General features: G+C 52.2%; 3 protein-coding genes across 3 annotated transcripts; 2 read left to right on the top strand and 1 right to left on the bottom strand.

Annotated features, from left to right (window-relative positions):
- Window positions 1-465: 465 nt before the first annotated feature.
- Window positions 466-10,415, top strand: NXF1 (nuclear RNA export factor 1). The gene is made up of 21 exons (XM_033121176.1): window positions 466-860; window positions 2,362-2,545; window positions 2,762-2,915; window positions 3,481-3,564; window positions 3,674-3,778; window positions 3,895-3,975; window positions 4,059-4,128; window positions 4,256-4,344; window positions 4,471-4,578; window positions 4,760-4,869; window positions 6,701-6,737; window positions 7,043-7,111; window positions 7,192-7,247; window positions 7,380-7,487; window positions 7,604-7,662; window positions 7,757-7,872; window positions 7,990-8,032; window positions 8,634-8,706; window positions 9,236-9,418; window positions 9,869-9,929; window positions 10,056-10,415. The coding sequence occupies exons 1-21, from the start codon at window positions 833-835 to the stop codon at window positions 10,092-10,094; spliced, it is 1,857 nt and encodes a 618-aa protein (XP_032977067.1). The 5' UTR covers window positions 466-832; the 3' UTR covers window positions 10,095-10,415.
- Window positions 10,407-11,728, top strand: TMEM223 (transmembrane protein 223). Its single transcript, XM_033121182.1, has 2 exons — window positions 10,407-10,877; window positions 11,308-11,728. The coding sequence occupies exons 1-2, from the start codon at window positions 10,562-10,564 to the stop codon at window positions 11,598-11,600; spliced, it is 609 nt and encodes a 202-aa protein (XP_032977073.1). The 5' UTR covers window positions 10,407-10,561; the 3' UTR covers window positions 11,601-11,728.
- A 100-nt stretch (window positions 11,729-11,828) lies between these two features.
- On the bottom strand, window positions 11,829-14,044 carry TMEM179B (transmembrane protein 179B). Its single transcript, XM_033121181.1, has 5 exons — window positions 13,888-14,044; window positions 12,839-13,026; window positions 12,624-12,758; window positions 12,385-12,463; window positions 11,829-12,179 (listed from the first exon to the last, which is right to left on the bottom strand). The coding sequence occupies exons 1-5, from the start codon at window positions 13,981-13,983 to the stop codon at window positions 12,018-12,020; spliced, it is 660 nt and encodes a 219-aa protein (XP_032977072.1). The 5' UTR covers window positions 13,984-14,044; the 3' UTR covers window positions 11,829-12,017.
- Between the last annotated feature and the right edge of the window lie 12 nt (window positions 14,045-14,056).

Here is a 14,056-nt window from a genome sequence, read left to right on the forward strand (position 1 = left end):
CACCATGTGGGCCTAGGACAACACATCAGTTGTGGGTGGGGCTGTTTGTGAAGACAGTTGCTCCGTCAAAGCCTGACAAATGGCAGCCTTTCTCATTTGATTCCGCAACTCTTCGGGGGATGCATAGATCAGAAATTCATTTATTTCACAAATACTTGTTGAGTTCCTGCTATGTGCCAGGCATAGTACTGAGTCAGGTGCTGAAGGAAAAAAACCGTGAATTATTCAAAGTCTCTGCTGCTTGGAGCTTACGTTTAGTTTTCTATATCCTGATAATCCATTTTACAGGCGTTGAAAACGAAGCGTTGACCCGCAGCCCACAGAGGGCTGAACTGAGACAAATACGGGTTATATCCCGCTAGGGGTCTGGGAGCCTTCACTCCCGCTCGGAGGCCCAGGTCTCCCATTCCTGGGAAACCCTTCATGTGGCCCCTCTTCCCCGCTCCTCTCGGAGTCCTGGGCGTCAGGAGCCTGCCCTCTGCTCCAGCGCTAATCCTGGAGGTGCTGGCGTAGCCGCGGACGGAAGAAAGCGGGCGGCAGGGCGAACCAGCCCCAGCCTTTGGCTAGGCGAGCTCAGGTCTAGGGCGAGTCGGGCAGCGGCGGAGCCCCGCTGCGCGGCGCGGCCGTTCGCCCAGTGCGCACGCGCGGCCGTCTGCGCTCCTCCCCGGAGGCACCGCCCACTACCTGGGGACGTCGACGGCGCGCGGCGCTCTGGGCCAGATAAATGCGGCGCTGCCGGCCGTAGGGGCGCTTCGACCTGGATCACCTGGGCGTTCTGACGATTGGTGGCGTTGTGGCCCGCGCCTGAGCCCGCCCTGCTTTTCGCTGTGCCATGGCGGACGGGGGGAAGTCATACAACGGTCAGTGTTGTCCCCGGGGGTGGGAGCGGGGCGATCTGGGCCCCGGGTGGGCGGCGCTGGCCTAGGCCGCAGCCCTGGGGCTGGAGGCCGCGAGGGGCCCGCGTCCGCGGAGAACGGTGGAGGCGCGGGTCTGGGGCGAGGCAGCCCCGGGGGTCCCACCGGACTCGAAGGTGGGAGCCCGAGTTGTTGACTCCGGAATCCTGGCGTTGCGAGGAGCTGCGGCTCGGTGCGGGTGGTTCGGCGGTGGGGTGACGAGATTCCTTTGAACTTTGTGGGTGGTGGATCCCTGTCATTTCAGTTTGGCGGCCAGACTCTTTAATGTGAGTCAGTGCCCTTCTCCTGAGCTACCTGTGCCCTATTTTCTATCGCGTCCAGTCGGTTTTGTCCCCCTTCCCTGCGGTTTTGGCTTAATATTTTAGATCTACACACCATCTCGATGTTCTAGACCAAACACTATACTGGGTCCAGAGTAGTGGTTTGGAGCACATGACAGCCGAGATTTCAGTCTTGAGTTGGCTACATCAAGCTTGAGTGAGTTAAACGCTCAGGCCTCATTTTCTACTCCCTTAATGCAGGTAGAAACAGTACCTACCTCCTAAGTGTGTGTGTGTGTGTGTGTGTGTGTGAGAAAATGAGATCATTCATATCAAGTGCCTGGAGTATGGTAGTGCCTGGCACTGGAGAAAGTTCTCAGTGAATGTTAGCTGTGCTTTCTATTCATTTCTTCTTTTTTTCTAGGGTCATTTCTTGAAGTTCATTGTTTGCAGGGTGCTGCGCATTAGGCAGACCTTGTTTGAAGTCATCGATCTTTTTTTAAGAAACCATTCCTACACACCAGGATTCAGAGGGTCATATTCCTAGAGAGCAGTCGAGAACTCTTGGTTAAGCACCCTAGCTGCCATTAGAACCTGCATCTAGAATTTGTCTTCTGAGTTAAAAGACATTTCTGGCCAAGGAAACAAAGAACTCACTCCCAAAACTTCAGAGTTTGAGAACAAGACTTTAAAGAAGTCCTTAAATTGGTCACATTTGTAACATACACTGTATAGGCAAAACAAGCATCGTTTATTGAAAGCTGATGTAATAGTTGTGGTTGCTTGGTTTAAGGGGATGGGAGAGGTCACCATTCAAATACTGAGTAGGGTTAAGTAGGTTTGAGAGTCCGAGTGAAAGCAGATTTCATTCAGGTGACTTTTGAGGGGTCTGAGTTGTGCCCAGTTTCACTTTTGGGTCACTCACATTTCCACATTGTGTTTCTCCTCTCTGTACTTCCAGTTTCTGCTTCATTTTTCAAAAGCCCTGCATGGTTTCCCAGTGGTTTTTCCCTTTTTGGTGCCATCCCACACAGAGGGTTCTTTCTCTGGAAAGGCGGGGGAGTTTGCTTGGAGGTAGCCTCTGCAGTTAGTTTGTATCTCATCCAATAGTGCAGCGATACTGTAATTGGTGCCACAGCACAGCAGCTGGGCCAGTTTTCTAGTTTGTGTTCTGTTCCCAACTCCAGAGCATGATGATCGAGTTAATTTCCCTCAAAGAAGAAAGAAAGGTCGGGGTCCTTTCCGGTGGAAGTGTGGTGAGGGGAACCGTAGGTCTGCAAGAGGAGGTGCTAGCATTCGATCTTCCCACCTTGAAGAAGATGACAGAGATGTGGCGATGAGTGATGCCCAGGATGTTCCCCGAGTAAGATAGTGAGTAACCAGTGGATCTGGTTTGAATTTGTCGACTCTTTTACTTATATACTGTTACTGTTTGTGTCGTTTCTCTTCCTACCTACAAGAGTGAGGACTGCCAGGACCAGCTTAATGGTTGAACAGTCTTAGTTGTAGTTCTCATAACAGTGCAGCAAAGACTTTGAGAAGCCATTCCTAGTGTTTATGGACATTTTATTCTCTATTTCCACACAGCAACCCCTATGCTGCACGAACTAACCGTCGGGGCGATAATTGGCAGGATCGAGACCGCATTCATGTTACTGTGCGAAGAGACAGAGCTCCTCCACCGAGAGGAGGGGCTGGCACCAGCCAGGACGGGACCTCAAAAAAGTGGTTTAAGATTACAGTGAGTATCTTGGAAATAGATGGTGTAGGAGAGATGAGAGGCAGGGCTCAGAGTGAAGGTGTTTACCCTTCACACCACAAAATTAGTCTTCTGAGCTGTTTACTCCACAGTCAGGTATCCGTCCTTTGGCATAAGGATCAATGTCTTAGAACCTAAGGGCAGGTGCAGAAAAGGAATAGAAAGAATAGGCAGCACGGGGAGGAAGGCAAGGCCATCTAAAGGGAAACGTGATGACTGATTGGGAGGTGACATAACTCCTTTGGATGTCTCCATGTGGCTCAGACTGAGTCGTGGGGGTTGGGGCCCCTTGACTTCTGAGGGGCAGGCAAGGTAGAAATAATATCTTAGGACTTTTAGAATCAAACAATTTGATTCTTTTGATGAATAATAAGTATAAATAGACAAAAAGGAGGTTAAGGAATCCATGTCTGACTCCAGTAGTAAAGCTTTAACTGGTGTTTTCTTTAGAAAATCTTTTAAACCTTGGCAGACTATATGAAGCACTAGGTTGTATCTCCTTTTCAGCCTTAGTTTCATATTATTCCCGGCCCTTTCTCTCATGTAGATTCCTTATGGCAGAAAATATGACAAGTCATGGCTCCTGAATATGATTCAGAGCAAGTGCAGTGTCCCTTTCACCCCCATTGAGGTAAGTTAAGGCCTGAGTGGCTGGTTGGGCACCAAGGAAAGCGGAGGGGCCAGGCGGGCCAGGGGCTCTGGGCTCCCAAGTCTAATGCTGTTGTTTTCTCTTATTGCAGTTTCACTATGAAAACACACGGGCCCAGTTTTTTGTGGAGGATGCCAGTACTGCCTCTGCATTGAAGGCCGTGAACTATAAGATTTTGGATCAGGAGAACCGAAGGGTATGTATAAAGGGCATGGCTGGCTAGGGGAGGAGATTGGTGCTCAGGCCACTGGGTGTTGGTCCTGGGACTGAGGCTTCCTAGAGTTCACCCTGCTGTCCATGTTTTCCCTGCAGATATCCATCATCATCAACCCCTCCACGCCACCCCGCACTGTACTGAACGAACTGAAGCCGGAGCAAATAGAGCAGCTAAAGGTGAGGCAAGCTCTAGATGTGTGTTTCCACCCCTCCCCGCACACAACCCCAGTGACCACTGAAACCTTGTTCTTCCTCTGTAGTTGGTCATGAGCAAACGATACGATGGCTCCCAACAACTACTTGACCTCAAGGGCCTCCGTTTAGACACAGGTATAGTTCATGGCAGCGATTCCCAGATAGGTGGAGACGAGGGTATCTTTCAGACAGGAAAAGTCAGAGTGGTTTGGTGCTAACGCTGGCATAAGCAAGCCCTCTCACTTCCCTTTCCTTCCGGAAGATTTGGTGGCCCAGAACATTGATGTTATCCTGAACCGGAGAAACTGCATGGCGGCCACCCTGCGCATCATTGAGGAGAACATTCCTGAGGTGAGGCCTTTGCCCGGTGTCAGGCGGGGGGAAGCAGGGTGGAATAGATAGGAGGGAGTTGGAGGCAGATTTGTCTCTGATGCCTATCCCTGGTGATACTTCCTCTAAACTCTTCTCTCCCCACAGCTGTTGTCCTTGAACTTGAGCAGTAACAAGCTATACCGACTGGATGACATGTCCAGCATTGTGCAGAAGGCACCCAACCTAAAGATCCTAAACCTCTCAGGAAATGTGGTGAGGATTGAGACCTGGCTTTGTTTTGGTTGGGGTGGGTAGAGGGTAGAGAGGACTTGCGTTGTGGTGGCAAGAGGCAAAGGAAGGAATCATAGAGATGAGGGTGGGGGTAGGGTATGGGGATATATCTGGCTCTCTTCACCAGGGTCTCTTTCCTGCCTCTTCTCCCCATCCTTTGCAGTTGAAGTCTGAACGGGAATTGGACAAGGTGAAAGGGCTGAAGCTAGAAGAGCTGTGGCTTGAGGGAAACCCCCTGTGCGACACCTTCCGAGACCAGTCCACCTACATCAGGTCAGTTGTGGCCTGTGTCTCCCCTCCTGGGGACCTTCACCCCCTGGGAGGCTGAGCTAATGCACCCTGACCAGTGCCCGTCTGCAGGAGATGTGCAGCCCTGAGCTGGAACCACCTGTCCTTTGGGAGGATCACGTGCTCCTCCCTTCCATTTGTCCATATGTCCCAGCTTTGCCCCACGTCTCCTTTCCTTTCTTTTCACCTGACTGCTAGTTTGCTGGTTCTGTGGCCTTTCTCCTTCCTTCCTGAACACAGCCTTTTCTAGAATCTCCCTACCCTTTTGTTCCAGGAAGGGCACCTCCTCTTTTCTACCATGACTGGTGGTGTCTTGTATATTCCCCAAACATGGAGCTGTCTTGTGCCAAGAGCCTGGTATCCCTGGGCTGAGAAAGTCTTCCACCCTGGGACTTCCTGCTGATGGGCCGTCCCTGCTTTATCCTATATTGGCCCCTCTTGCCCTTTTGTCAAGAGGGACCCTCTTCTCACAATCCACTTGCCCACGGCTGTCGCCTGGGCTCTCCTGCCCATGCTGAGGTTGAGACCTCCTGATGGCTGGTGCCATGCACTCTGTCTGTCTTGCCCAGCGCTGTGAGCTGGGCCCTCCCTGGAGAAGAAACCTGGGTTCCCCAAGAAATGTGACCAGAGCCGGGGCCCCGCCAGCAGGCGGGAGAATCCCAAGGCAGGTGCTGGGCGTGGAGGCCACGGGGGCATAGGCTACCAAGGAGACAGAACTGACCCTCTTGGGGGTGCTGTTCCTCCCTCACTCGCACACCTCACATCACCCTGCTTGGCCCCGGAGGATGGCTGGTTAGCCAGAGACGGGTAAGATTCCTCAGGGAAGGAACAACCTAAGACAGGCACAGTCGCATAGGGGCCATCGGAGAGAACTTGGGGGCCAACAGAGGTGGGGCACAGACCCTTACCCCCCCAACTTTGTAGGGGCCTGAACCCTCACCCCTTCTGAGGGAGGTCTCCTGCCCCCATGGCTGCTTTGCTTCCCATGCCCATTGCTTCCCACGCCCAGCTCAGGTCGGGACCCAGGGAGCAGACAGAGACCTGGCCTACGGCAACTGCCGTCGCAGTAGCAAGGATTTTTCTCCCTTGGATTTCTACCTTGGACCATGGGGAAAAGGGAAGCTGAAGGAAAGGGCTGTGTCAGGGGACGTTCTTCCCTTTTTTCTTCCCTCTTTTTCCTAAGTGCTTCCTTGCCTTGTAGTTCTTTTGCTTTCGTTTTCCTTTTTCTCTCTACTCCCCTCTACCTCCCCATCTCTCCCTTGCTCCTGCCCCATCCTACCTTTTCTCTCTTTTCCTTCTCGTTTTCCTTCTCTCGCTTCCTCCTTTGCCTCCCCTCTTCCTGATCCCCGCCTTGCTCATCTCCCTGCCCCAACATCCTTTGCCATCCCTGTGGTGTGTTTTGGTCTTGGCCACAGCCAGACCTGGCAGAACTGATGGATACCTGTTGAGGCAGCGGAGCCCCTGGGCTCCCACCCCATTCCCTCCTCCCGGGGCTGCACAGGTGAGTAGGTAGAAGGTAAGGGGGGCAGGGAGGGGAAGGAGGTCCTGGGCTTAAAGCCTGGGCTGGGAGTGCTGCATCTGTGGCACTCGGGGTCAGGCACAGAGAAGAGTCAGCTTTCAAGGCAGTCATTTCTGGGTGCCTCAGATGAGGTGGGGAGTGGGGCCATTTTTCTTGGCGCTCAGAGGCTGGGGAAGAGTGAGAGGATAAGCAGGATGGGATGGCCTGTCCCTTGGGTGTTGATGTATTTGCTCCTAGAGCAGCCCAGGAGGCACAGTGGCTCTGAAGCGTCACTTACTTCTGTCCCGTTCTTGACAGCGCCATTCGCGAACGATTTCCAAAATTATTACGCCTGGTAAGTGCATAACTTTTTTCATTATTTTCTAATAAAAAGCATCTCTCACCACCAAGCATGCCTAACGTGTGTGTATGACCATTACTTTGGGGACATGGAACTCTTTGAGAATCCAACAAAGGCTAAAATTCTTCTTTCCAGAAAAATACCTGCAGACAAAATAGCATCTATCAGGATTCCAGGACTCTTTCCATGTCTCTTTTACACTTGATCTCTGTTCCCCTACTCTTAGTTTTCCAATCTAATTACTCACCCAGCCTTTTTTCCTCTGGTTTACATTGTCAACTTTCACTTCCTTTTGGCAGGACGGCCATGAGTTACCCCCACCAATTGCCTTTGATATTGACGCCCCCACGATGTTACCACCCTGCAAGGTGAGAAAGGGGGACAGAGTTAGAATTTGTGTTGGGAGGAGAGTATTGGTTACATGGTTCTAATATCTGTTTGATTCCAGGGAAGCTATTTTGGAACAGAGGCCCTAAAGAATATGGTCCTGCACTTCTTGCAACAGTAAGTATCCTAGGGTCCCTGAGGCCAGGCAGAGGTGGGCTAGTCCCAGCATAACTCACTGTTGAGAATTGTTGGGACCCTTTGTGGATCCAGACTATGGAGCAGAGACCTTCCCTTTGATTTTCCCCACAGGTACTATGCAATTTATGATTCTGGAAACCGGCAGCGACTCCTGGATGCCTACCATGATGGGGCCTGCTGCTCCCTGAGCATCCCTTTCAACCCCCAGAACCCTGCTCGGTGAGTGTCACATCCCAGAACCTGCCCAGGACCAGCTTTTTTCAGCAAAAGCAGGCCAGCGCCTGCGAGTGTCCGTGCTGCTCTGACCACTGTCCCCTTTTCCTCTTGTTCCGCAGAAGCAGCTTGGGCGAGTACTTCAAGGATAGCAGGAATGTGAAGAAGCTTAAAGACCCTAGTAAGTGTGTGATACGAGCAAGAGGGGTTGGGGAGGAAACAGTACTGGGGCTCGGGTGCAGAGCAGCCCCTAACCTTGGCTCCTTTGCCTATAGCCCTGCGGTTTCGGCTGCTGAAGCACACACGGCTCAACGTTGTCGCCTTCCTCAATGAGCTGCCCAAAACTCAGCATGACATCAATTCCTTTGTGGTAGACATAAGCGCCCAAACAGTAAGCCCTCATTTCTTCCCTGACAGCCTGGATTTGGGGAAGGGGCAGTTAAGAGGCAAGAGGGGCTCAGGCTCTGGCTGGGAGCCTGCATGGTAACTGTTGCTGCTTCTTTTTCAGAACACGTTGCTGTGTTTTTCTGTCAATGGGGTCTTCAAGGAAGGTGAGAATCTTTGGAGTGCTGTTTGAAGAATGCCCTTTCCCCCAGCTAGAGTCTTTCTCAGAACTCCCGGCTTCCCGGCTGCCCTCTCTTCCCTCTTCTTCCCCGACCTCCTGCTCCTGCTCCTGCTCTGCCCCCAAGCCGTCTTCATTTGCCTACCCTCGCTACCTGTCTTTTCTGTCTGGGATATGGGGAAAGCCTGAGGATTAGGACACAGACTTTGGCGTCAGGCACGTCTGAGCTTCCATCCCCACCTTGGTTTGATGTGTCCGTGGGCAATTGACATTACTTCTGAGCCTCAGATTCTTTATATGTAAAAGGGGGTCAGTAATAGCCATCCCGTGGTAAATGGAGTGACTTAAAAAGTGCTTGACACAGGGCTTGGCACATGGATGGATATCCTATTAGTGGGATAATAGTGGTTATTGCTGTGCTTTCTGATCTCTGACCCTCCTCCCCACTTCTGCTCCCTTGTACCCACATAATCATCCGCCTGGCCCACTTACGGTTCTTTGTATCAAATAAAAACCACGATTTGAGAAGCAGTTTGTAAACATAAAGCACGAGGTACTCTCAGGGGTCATTGCCATTGTTACCGTTGCAGTGGATGGAAAGTCTCGGGATTCTTTACGAGCATTCACACGGACCTTCGTCGCTGTTCCGGCCAGCACCTCAGGGTAAGTGTTTGGCTTTACCACGTGGGGGCCCAGTCCCAGTCCATGGTCAGCATTGTGGGAATTGGAGGGAATGGGGTGGACTCAGTCCTCAGGGTATTTTCAGAATTTCAGGAAGGTAAGGGAATCAGAGGAGGAGGCTCACGTGGTGGTGAAGAACTTGACTCGAGCATTGGACTGGCTGGGTTTTTCAGCCTGGCTCCACCACTTGTAGCTAAGGGCCAGTGTCCTCATCTGAAAATTGGTGTAACTACGTATTCACTTTCTGAGTCTCTTGTGAAGGTAAATGGGAGCTAAGAACTGTCCATGGGTTGGGTTGGGGCAGAATGTACAATAATAGACTGTTCGGTAGTTGACCCCATCTGTGGAGTCCATGGGAAAGTCCGTATCAATAAAATGATAAAAGGTAATGGCTAAGAGTGGGAGGGGGGACCTTGTACGTACTGAGAGAATCTTGAGTGTCAAGAGTAACGTTGGGGGGATGAGGTTCTCTGCGTTTGTCCAGCTGTCTAAGGTGCTTTTTGTCCCCAAGGTTATGTATCGTGAACGATGAGCTGTTTGTGCGTAATGCCAGCCCTGACGAGATCCAAAGAGCTTTCGCCATGCCTGCACCGACACCTTCCTCCAGCCCTGTGCCCACCCTCTCCCCAGAGCAGCAGGAAATGCTGCAGGCATTCTCTGCCCGGTCTGGCATGAACCTTGAGTGGTCCCAGAGGTGAGTGCTGGGCGTGTGTAGGAATAGGGGTAAACTGAGGTAGGACTGGGAGTGAATAGTGAGTGTGCCTGAAATTTTAAAAGCCAAAACTTTTTTATTGCTTAAAAAAAGGACAGTCCATATAAAAATTCCTCCATGTATAAATTAGCATAACAAAATTTAAAGCTAAAATGAAGTCCCTTTTTCTGTTTTTACTTATCCCGTGAAAGTCTTCCGTCAGCGTAAAAATTATCTTTTGTTTTCTTGTTAGCTACTTAATACTCCTTTAGACCATTGATAGACATTTGGATTTTTTCTACTTTTCCATTTGTATAGATTGTGCAAGAATGTATATAATTGTTGGCCAACTTGGACAAGTGTTTCTAAAGAAAGGATTTCGAAGTGGCATTTAGTGATCATAGTGGCTGCATGTTGGTTCTAATGGAAGTGCCTATTCTTCCCTTGCCACAGGTGCCTTCAGGACAACAACTGGGACTACACCAGATCTGCCCAGGCCTTTACTCATCTCAAGGTAAAGTTTGGGAATACAATGGCAAAAAGACAGGGGTCTCCTGGCCTTTAAGAGGGTCAGGTAATCTGGCGGTTGCAGGATGGTGGGCCTATGCGGCTCTATACTGATTGTTCATTTTTCCCTAAGGCCAAGGGCGAAATCCCAGAAGTGGCGTTCATGAAGTGATCTCAAGTCATGCCCCAGAAGAAGCCCCTGTAAATAGTCCTTGGATATAGATGTCTCCTTGTCATGGTTGTTGTCTCCTCCTCCTCTCTGGCCCCAAGGCCACCCTGTGACTGTGACCCACGAGAGAGGGCTGCTGGATCCCTCTCTTCACCTGCCTTCTGGAAGACTCTGGAAGACTTTCAGAAGATTGAGCCTGGTGCCAGGAAGCCAAAGGTTACTTTGTAGAACTGACACTAAATTACCCCGAAGGACTGAGGTGCTTTGTGTACTTACCCCCGACTCCTCCCTACTTTTTAAGATAAAGAGTGATACTGTATTTTGTGTCCTGCGCACTGGTTTTGGGCCCGCCCCTATGGTCGAGGGGGTGAGGGGTGGGGTGGAGGCTGCCTGCCTCGGGCCAATTGCGGAGATACGGGGGCGGGGCCTGCCTGCAGGAAGTCCACCCCGGAAGCAGTGTGGCGCCGGCCATGGCGGCACCTGGCAGGCGGTGTCCTGTGCAGCTGCTTGTCGCGCTGCGGGGCCTAGCCACACGCCGAACCCTACACGACGCTACCCCGCCACGGGATGTGTTGCTTTTCGAACACGAACGAGGCCGCTTCTTCACAGTTCTCGGGCTGTTCTGCGCCGGCCAAGGTGTCTTCTGGGCCTCCCTGGCCGTAGCAGCTTTGGCCCGACCCTCGGTCCCGGCGCGGCCTCCGGACACGGAGTTCCCAGACCGCGGCCGTTTGGACGTGCGCTCCGCGCTCTGGCGCTATGGCCTGGCGGTCGGCTGCGGCGCCATCGGTAAGGCATGGGCTGATTTCCCACTATTGGAATGTGGGGTGGCTGGGCACGACCCCCCCCCCCCCCGCTTAAGCAATGAGTAAGGGGCTCCTTACCCCCCAGGATGAGGAAGGGTGGGCAGGCCACCCACTATAGGAGCGTGAAGCACTGGAGATGGAAGGCCCTGAGCGCCAAACCCTCGGATAGGCGTAGGCTGAGGTCTTCCTCTCACCGCGACCTTGACCAAGTTATTTCACCCCTGGACCTGTTTTCCCGTCTTTAAAATGGGGATGGGCATCTATTCAAGTTGTTGGGAGGAACTAGTAACAAAATTCGGGGGTATAAGAGGAGCTCAATAAATGTTACATCATCAGCATTTGTTTTTGTTCGCTACTAGAAGGGTTGCTTCCTCGCCAGTGAAAACCCTCACCCCAATCTGCTCTTCCTGCAGGTACTCTGGTACTCGGTGCTGGTCTTCTCTTTTCCCTCCGCTCTGTGCGTTCAGTGATGCTACGGGCTGGAGGGAAGCAGGTGACCCTCACCACTCATGCGCCTTTTGGCTTGGGTGCCCATTTCACCGTTCCCTTGCACCAACTATCCTGCATGGCCCACAGGGGTGAAGTCCCTGCCATGTTGCCTCTGAAGATTAAAGGCCGGCGCTTCTATTTCCTCTTGGACAAAAGTGGACATTTCCCCAACACGAAACTCTTTGACAGCACTGTGGGTGCATACCGTAACTTGTGAAAAAACAACCTTGGGACAGTCACCCCTCCCAGAGGGGAATAAAAGCTGAACCTTAGGGATGGGGTGACACAAGGTGACCCAAGATTCACGAACAGCAAATAAAAACAGCCATCCCAAGGGCAGCTACGTGAATATACCTCTAAGTTTGATCCATGTCTATTTAGCCTTTACTCTTTCCTCCCATCCACCTACCTACAGTGCTTTAATACGAAGAACTCAGTACCAACATGAAGGAAGAAAGGAATATATTTTGGTACAAAAACAGCTGTAGGAAAAGAGGTGGAGGGGACCTGTCGTCATAGTTCCCTTATGGAGGAAAAACTGAGGCTCCCAGCATAAACAGGGCCAAGTGGGGTAAGAGGATTGCAGGCACTTGGGCACGGAGTCTATGGCTGCAGGAAGCACTCTGGTTACTCTTCAGGAATGGGAAAGGCGTGGCCCAAAGAGAGCATCTGTTTCAGAGCTCCACTCAGAGTCCCCACTCTCCAGAGGCGGGTATGGGGAGGCTTCAGACTTCCACTGCACGACCTGGAGCACCAAGACCATACACCACAATACCAGATTGACCCAAGAAGAGTTCTGTGGGAGACAGGGACAGGCGTGTGAGGAGTGAGGCCATCTCAATCCATTTCCACCCACATGACACTCATCTGTTTGCTGTTAGGCTGAGGAGCCCTTCAACTCTTCAGCCTGTCACTGATGGGCACCGTTACAACTACAGATGTTTCTATGAATCTGTGTATCCCTGGGTCTCCACCCAGTCTTTTATATCCCAGGACCTCACTTCAGCATTGTGCAGGTTGGAGTAGAACTGCAGAGCGGTTCCAGGGGGTGTCCATGGAATTTTCTGGGCTTCAGAGCAGCTGTGAGGTCAAAAAGACAGTTGTTGAGACGGGATATACCCCAAACACTCCTGTGCTTGGGTGCCTTTCGAGATGAGAACTGATGTGGATAAAAAGGGATCCCTTTGTCAAGGGAAGGTACTCAGCCCCAGCCAGGCTTCCCTTCCCCCCCTCCCATTACCTAATTGTAGCGTTCAGGGAGGTGATGGACTTGCAGAGAGAGCTGGTGCCAAATCGGAGGACACAGGCAGACACTAAGACCAGGAAGATGGCTATCGCTGAGATGGCCAGTGCAACACGAAGCCCTATCCGGCCTCTATGAGGAGGGAGAACAAGCCTTGTAGTTGAGGTGGGACTCCTCCTACCTCAGCCCCTGGCCCTAAGTTGGAAAGTCACCTGTGGGAGTCCTCGATGCAGCTGCTGTAGACCCAGAAGAGCAGAAGCAGGAGACAGTAGAGAGCCAGGAGGCCAGAGGCCCCAGCCACAAAGTAGCAGAGGGAAGGAGCTGAGGGTCGGGATAAGGCCAGGGAGGAGCGATTCAGGGAGACCACACCATACAAGGGACAGCTGCCACTGAAGGAACCCTGTGGAGAGAAGCTGCTGAGTCCTAATTTTCAGGTTAGTCTCTCTAGATGCAGGCTCATGGCAGGTGTTAGAGATAACATAGGCCAGGGCCACACTAGGGAGTTATTTGTGTACTGTGGTTCCCTGTTTCTGGGCCAGTAGACGGCTTGCTGGGGAAATAAAACCTGCAGTGGCCAGGATCAGGAAATAGGCGTTGGTTATAAAATACATTGAGCTTCAGAGGTGCCTTACAAGTTCTGGTCTCCCCTGTGCAGAAATCCTAGAATAAACCCAGTACTTAGGTAATGTAACGCCATCTGCGATGCTTCCCAATCTCTAACATAGTGCCTATTTTATAGGGATTAAATGAGCCTATGTTTACTAACAAGATTGCCTGGCTGGAGTAAACACTCAAGTGTAAATTATTGGCTTCTGTTTTATGTAAGCGTTTTCCACGTCAATATTTTGTCATTTAACACATTGTGTTGCAATCATGTGGTAGCTTGACCATCTCCACTACACTATGCTTTATTTCTTGGCGTAGCTCAGCACAGTAGTGTCTGATTTCAGGACGAAGGCAGGGCTTGGGCCGACTTGTTTCAGAACCAGGGTAAGGTTATGCAGCAGGAGCCACGAGACCGGGCTGTGTCTGGTGCTGTACGTCACTCCCAGAAGACTTGTTCTTTTGCCGAGGGAATGACTGAAGCATGTCCTGGGCAGACGGAGCCACAGAACGCGATCAGCATCGATCCATTTCTGCCGCCCTGCGCCCGCCGGCCCGGCCGGGACCGCCGAGTAGTGGTCTCGTGTCAGGACCGGCCCGCCCCCCGCCCCGCCCACCCACCCTACCTCTCTCCACCCCGCCCGCCCCGCCGCCGCACCTGGGTCCGCGTCAGCGCCGCGGCCGCCACGGCCCCGCACAGGAAGGCGGCAGCGAACAGCGCGAGCTCGGCGCGCTGCAGCCAGGACAGCGCCATGGCGCCCTCGCCACCAGGAAATGCGGCCGCCAGAGACAACCGCCCAAGCCCCGCCTCATCCGGCGCGACCCAC

The sequence above is a fragment of the Rhinolophus ferrumequinum genome, chromosome 11, assembly GCF_004115265.2.
Source record: "Rhinolophus ferrumequinum isolate MPI-CBG mRhiFer1 chromosome 11, mRhiFer1_v1.p, whole genome shotgun sequence".
Taxonomy (NCBI): Eukaryota; Metazoa; Chordata; class Mammalia; order Chiroptera; family Rhinolophidae; genus Rhinolophus; species Rhinolophus ferrumequinum.

Coding starts and splice junctions, on each gene's coding strand:
- TMEM179B (XM_033121181.1), bottom strand. CDS start 13,983: ATGGCGCTGTCCTGGCTGCAGCGCGCCGAGCTCGCGCTGTTCGCTGCC. Junction 13,027..13,887: donor CGGCGCTGACGCGGACCCAG/GTGCGGCGGCGG, acceptor TTCTCTCCACAG/GGTTCCTTCAGTGGCAGCTG. Junction 12,180..12,384: donor CCAACCTGCACAATGCTGAA/GTGAGGTCCTGG, acceptor TGTCTCCCACAG/AACTCTTCTTGGGTCAATCT.
- NXF1 (XM_033121176.1), top strand. CDS start 833: ATGGCGGACGGGGGGAAGTCATACAACG. Junction 6,738..7,042: donor TTCCAAAATTATTACGCCTG/GTAAGTGCATAA, acceptor TCCTTTTGGCAG/GACGGCCATGAGTTACCCCC. Junction 9,930..10,055: donor AGGCCTTTACTCATCTCAAG/GTAAAGTTTGGG, acceptor TTTTTCCCTAAG/GCCAAGGGCGAAATCCCAGA.
- TMEM223 (XM_033121182.1), top strand. CDS start 10,562: ATGGCGGCACCTGGCAGGCGGTGTCCTGTGCAGCTGCTTGTCGCGCTG. Junction 10,878..11,307: donor GGTCGGCTGCGGCGCCATCG/GTAAGGCATGGG, acceptor CTCTTCCTGCAG/GTACTCTGGTACTCGGTGCT.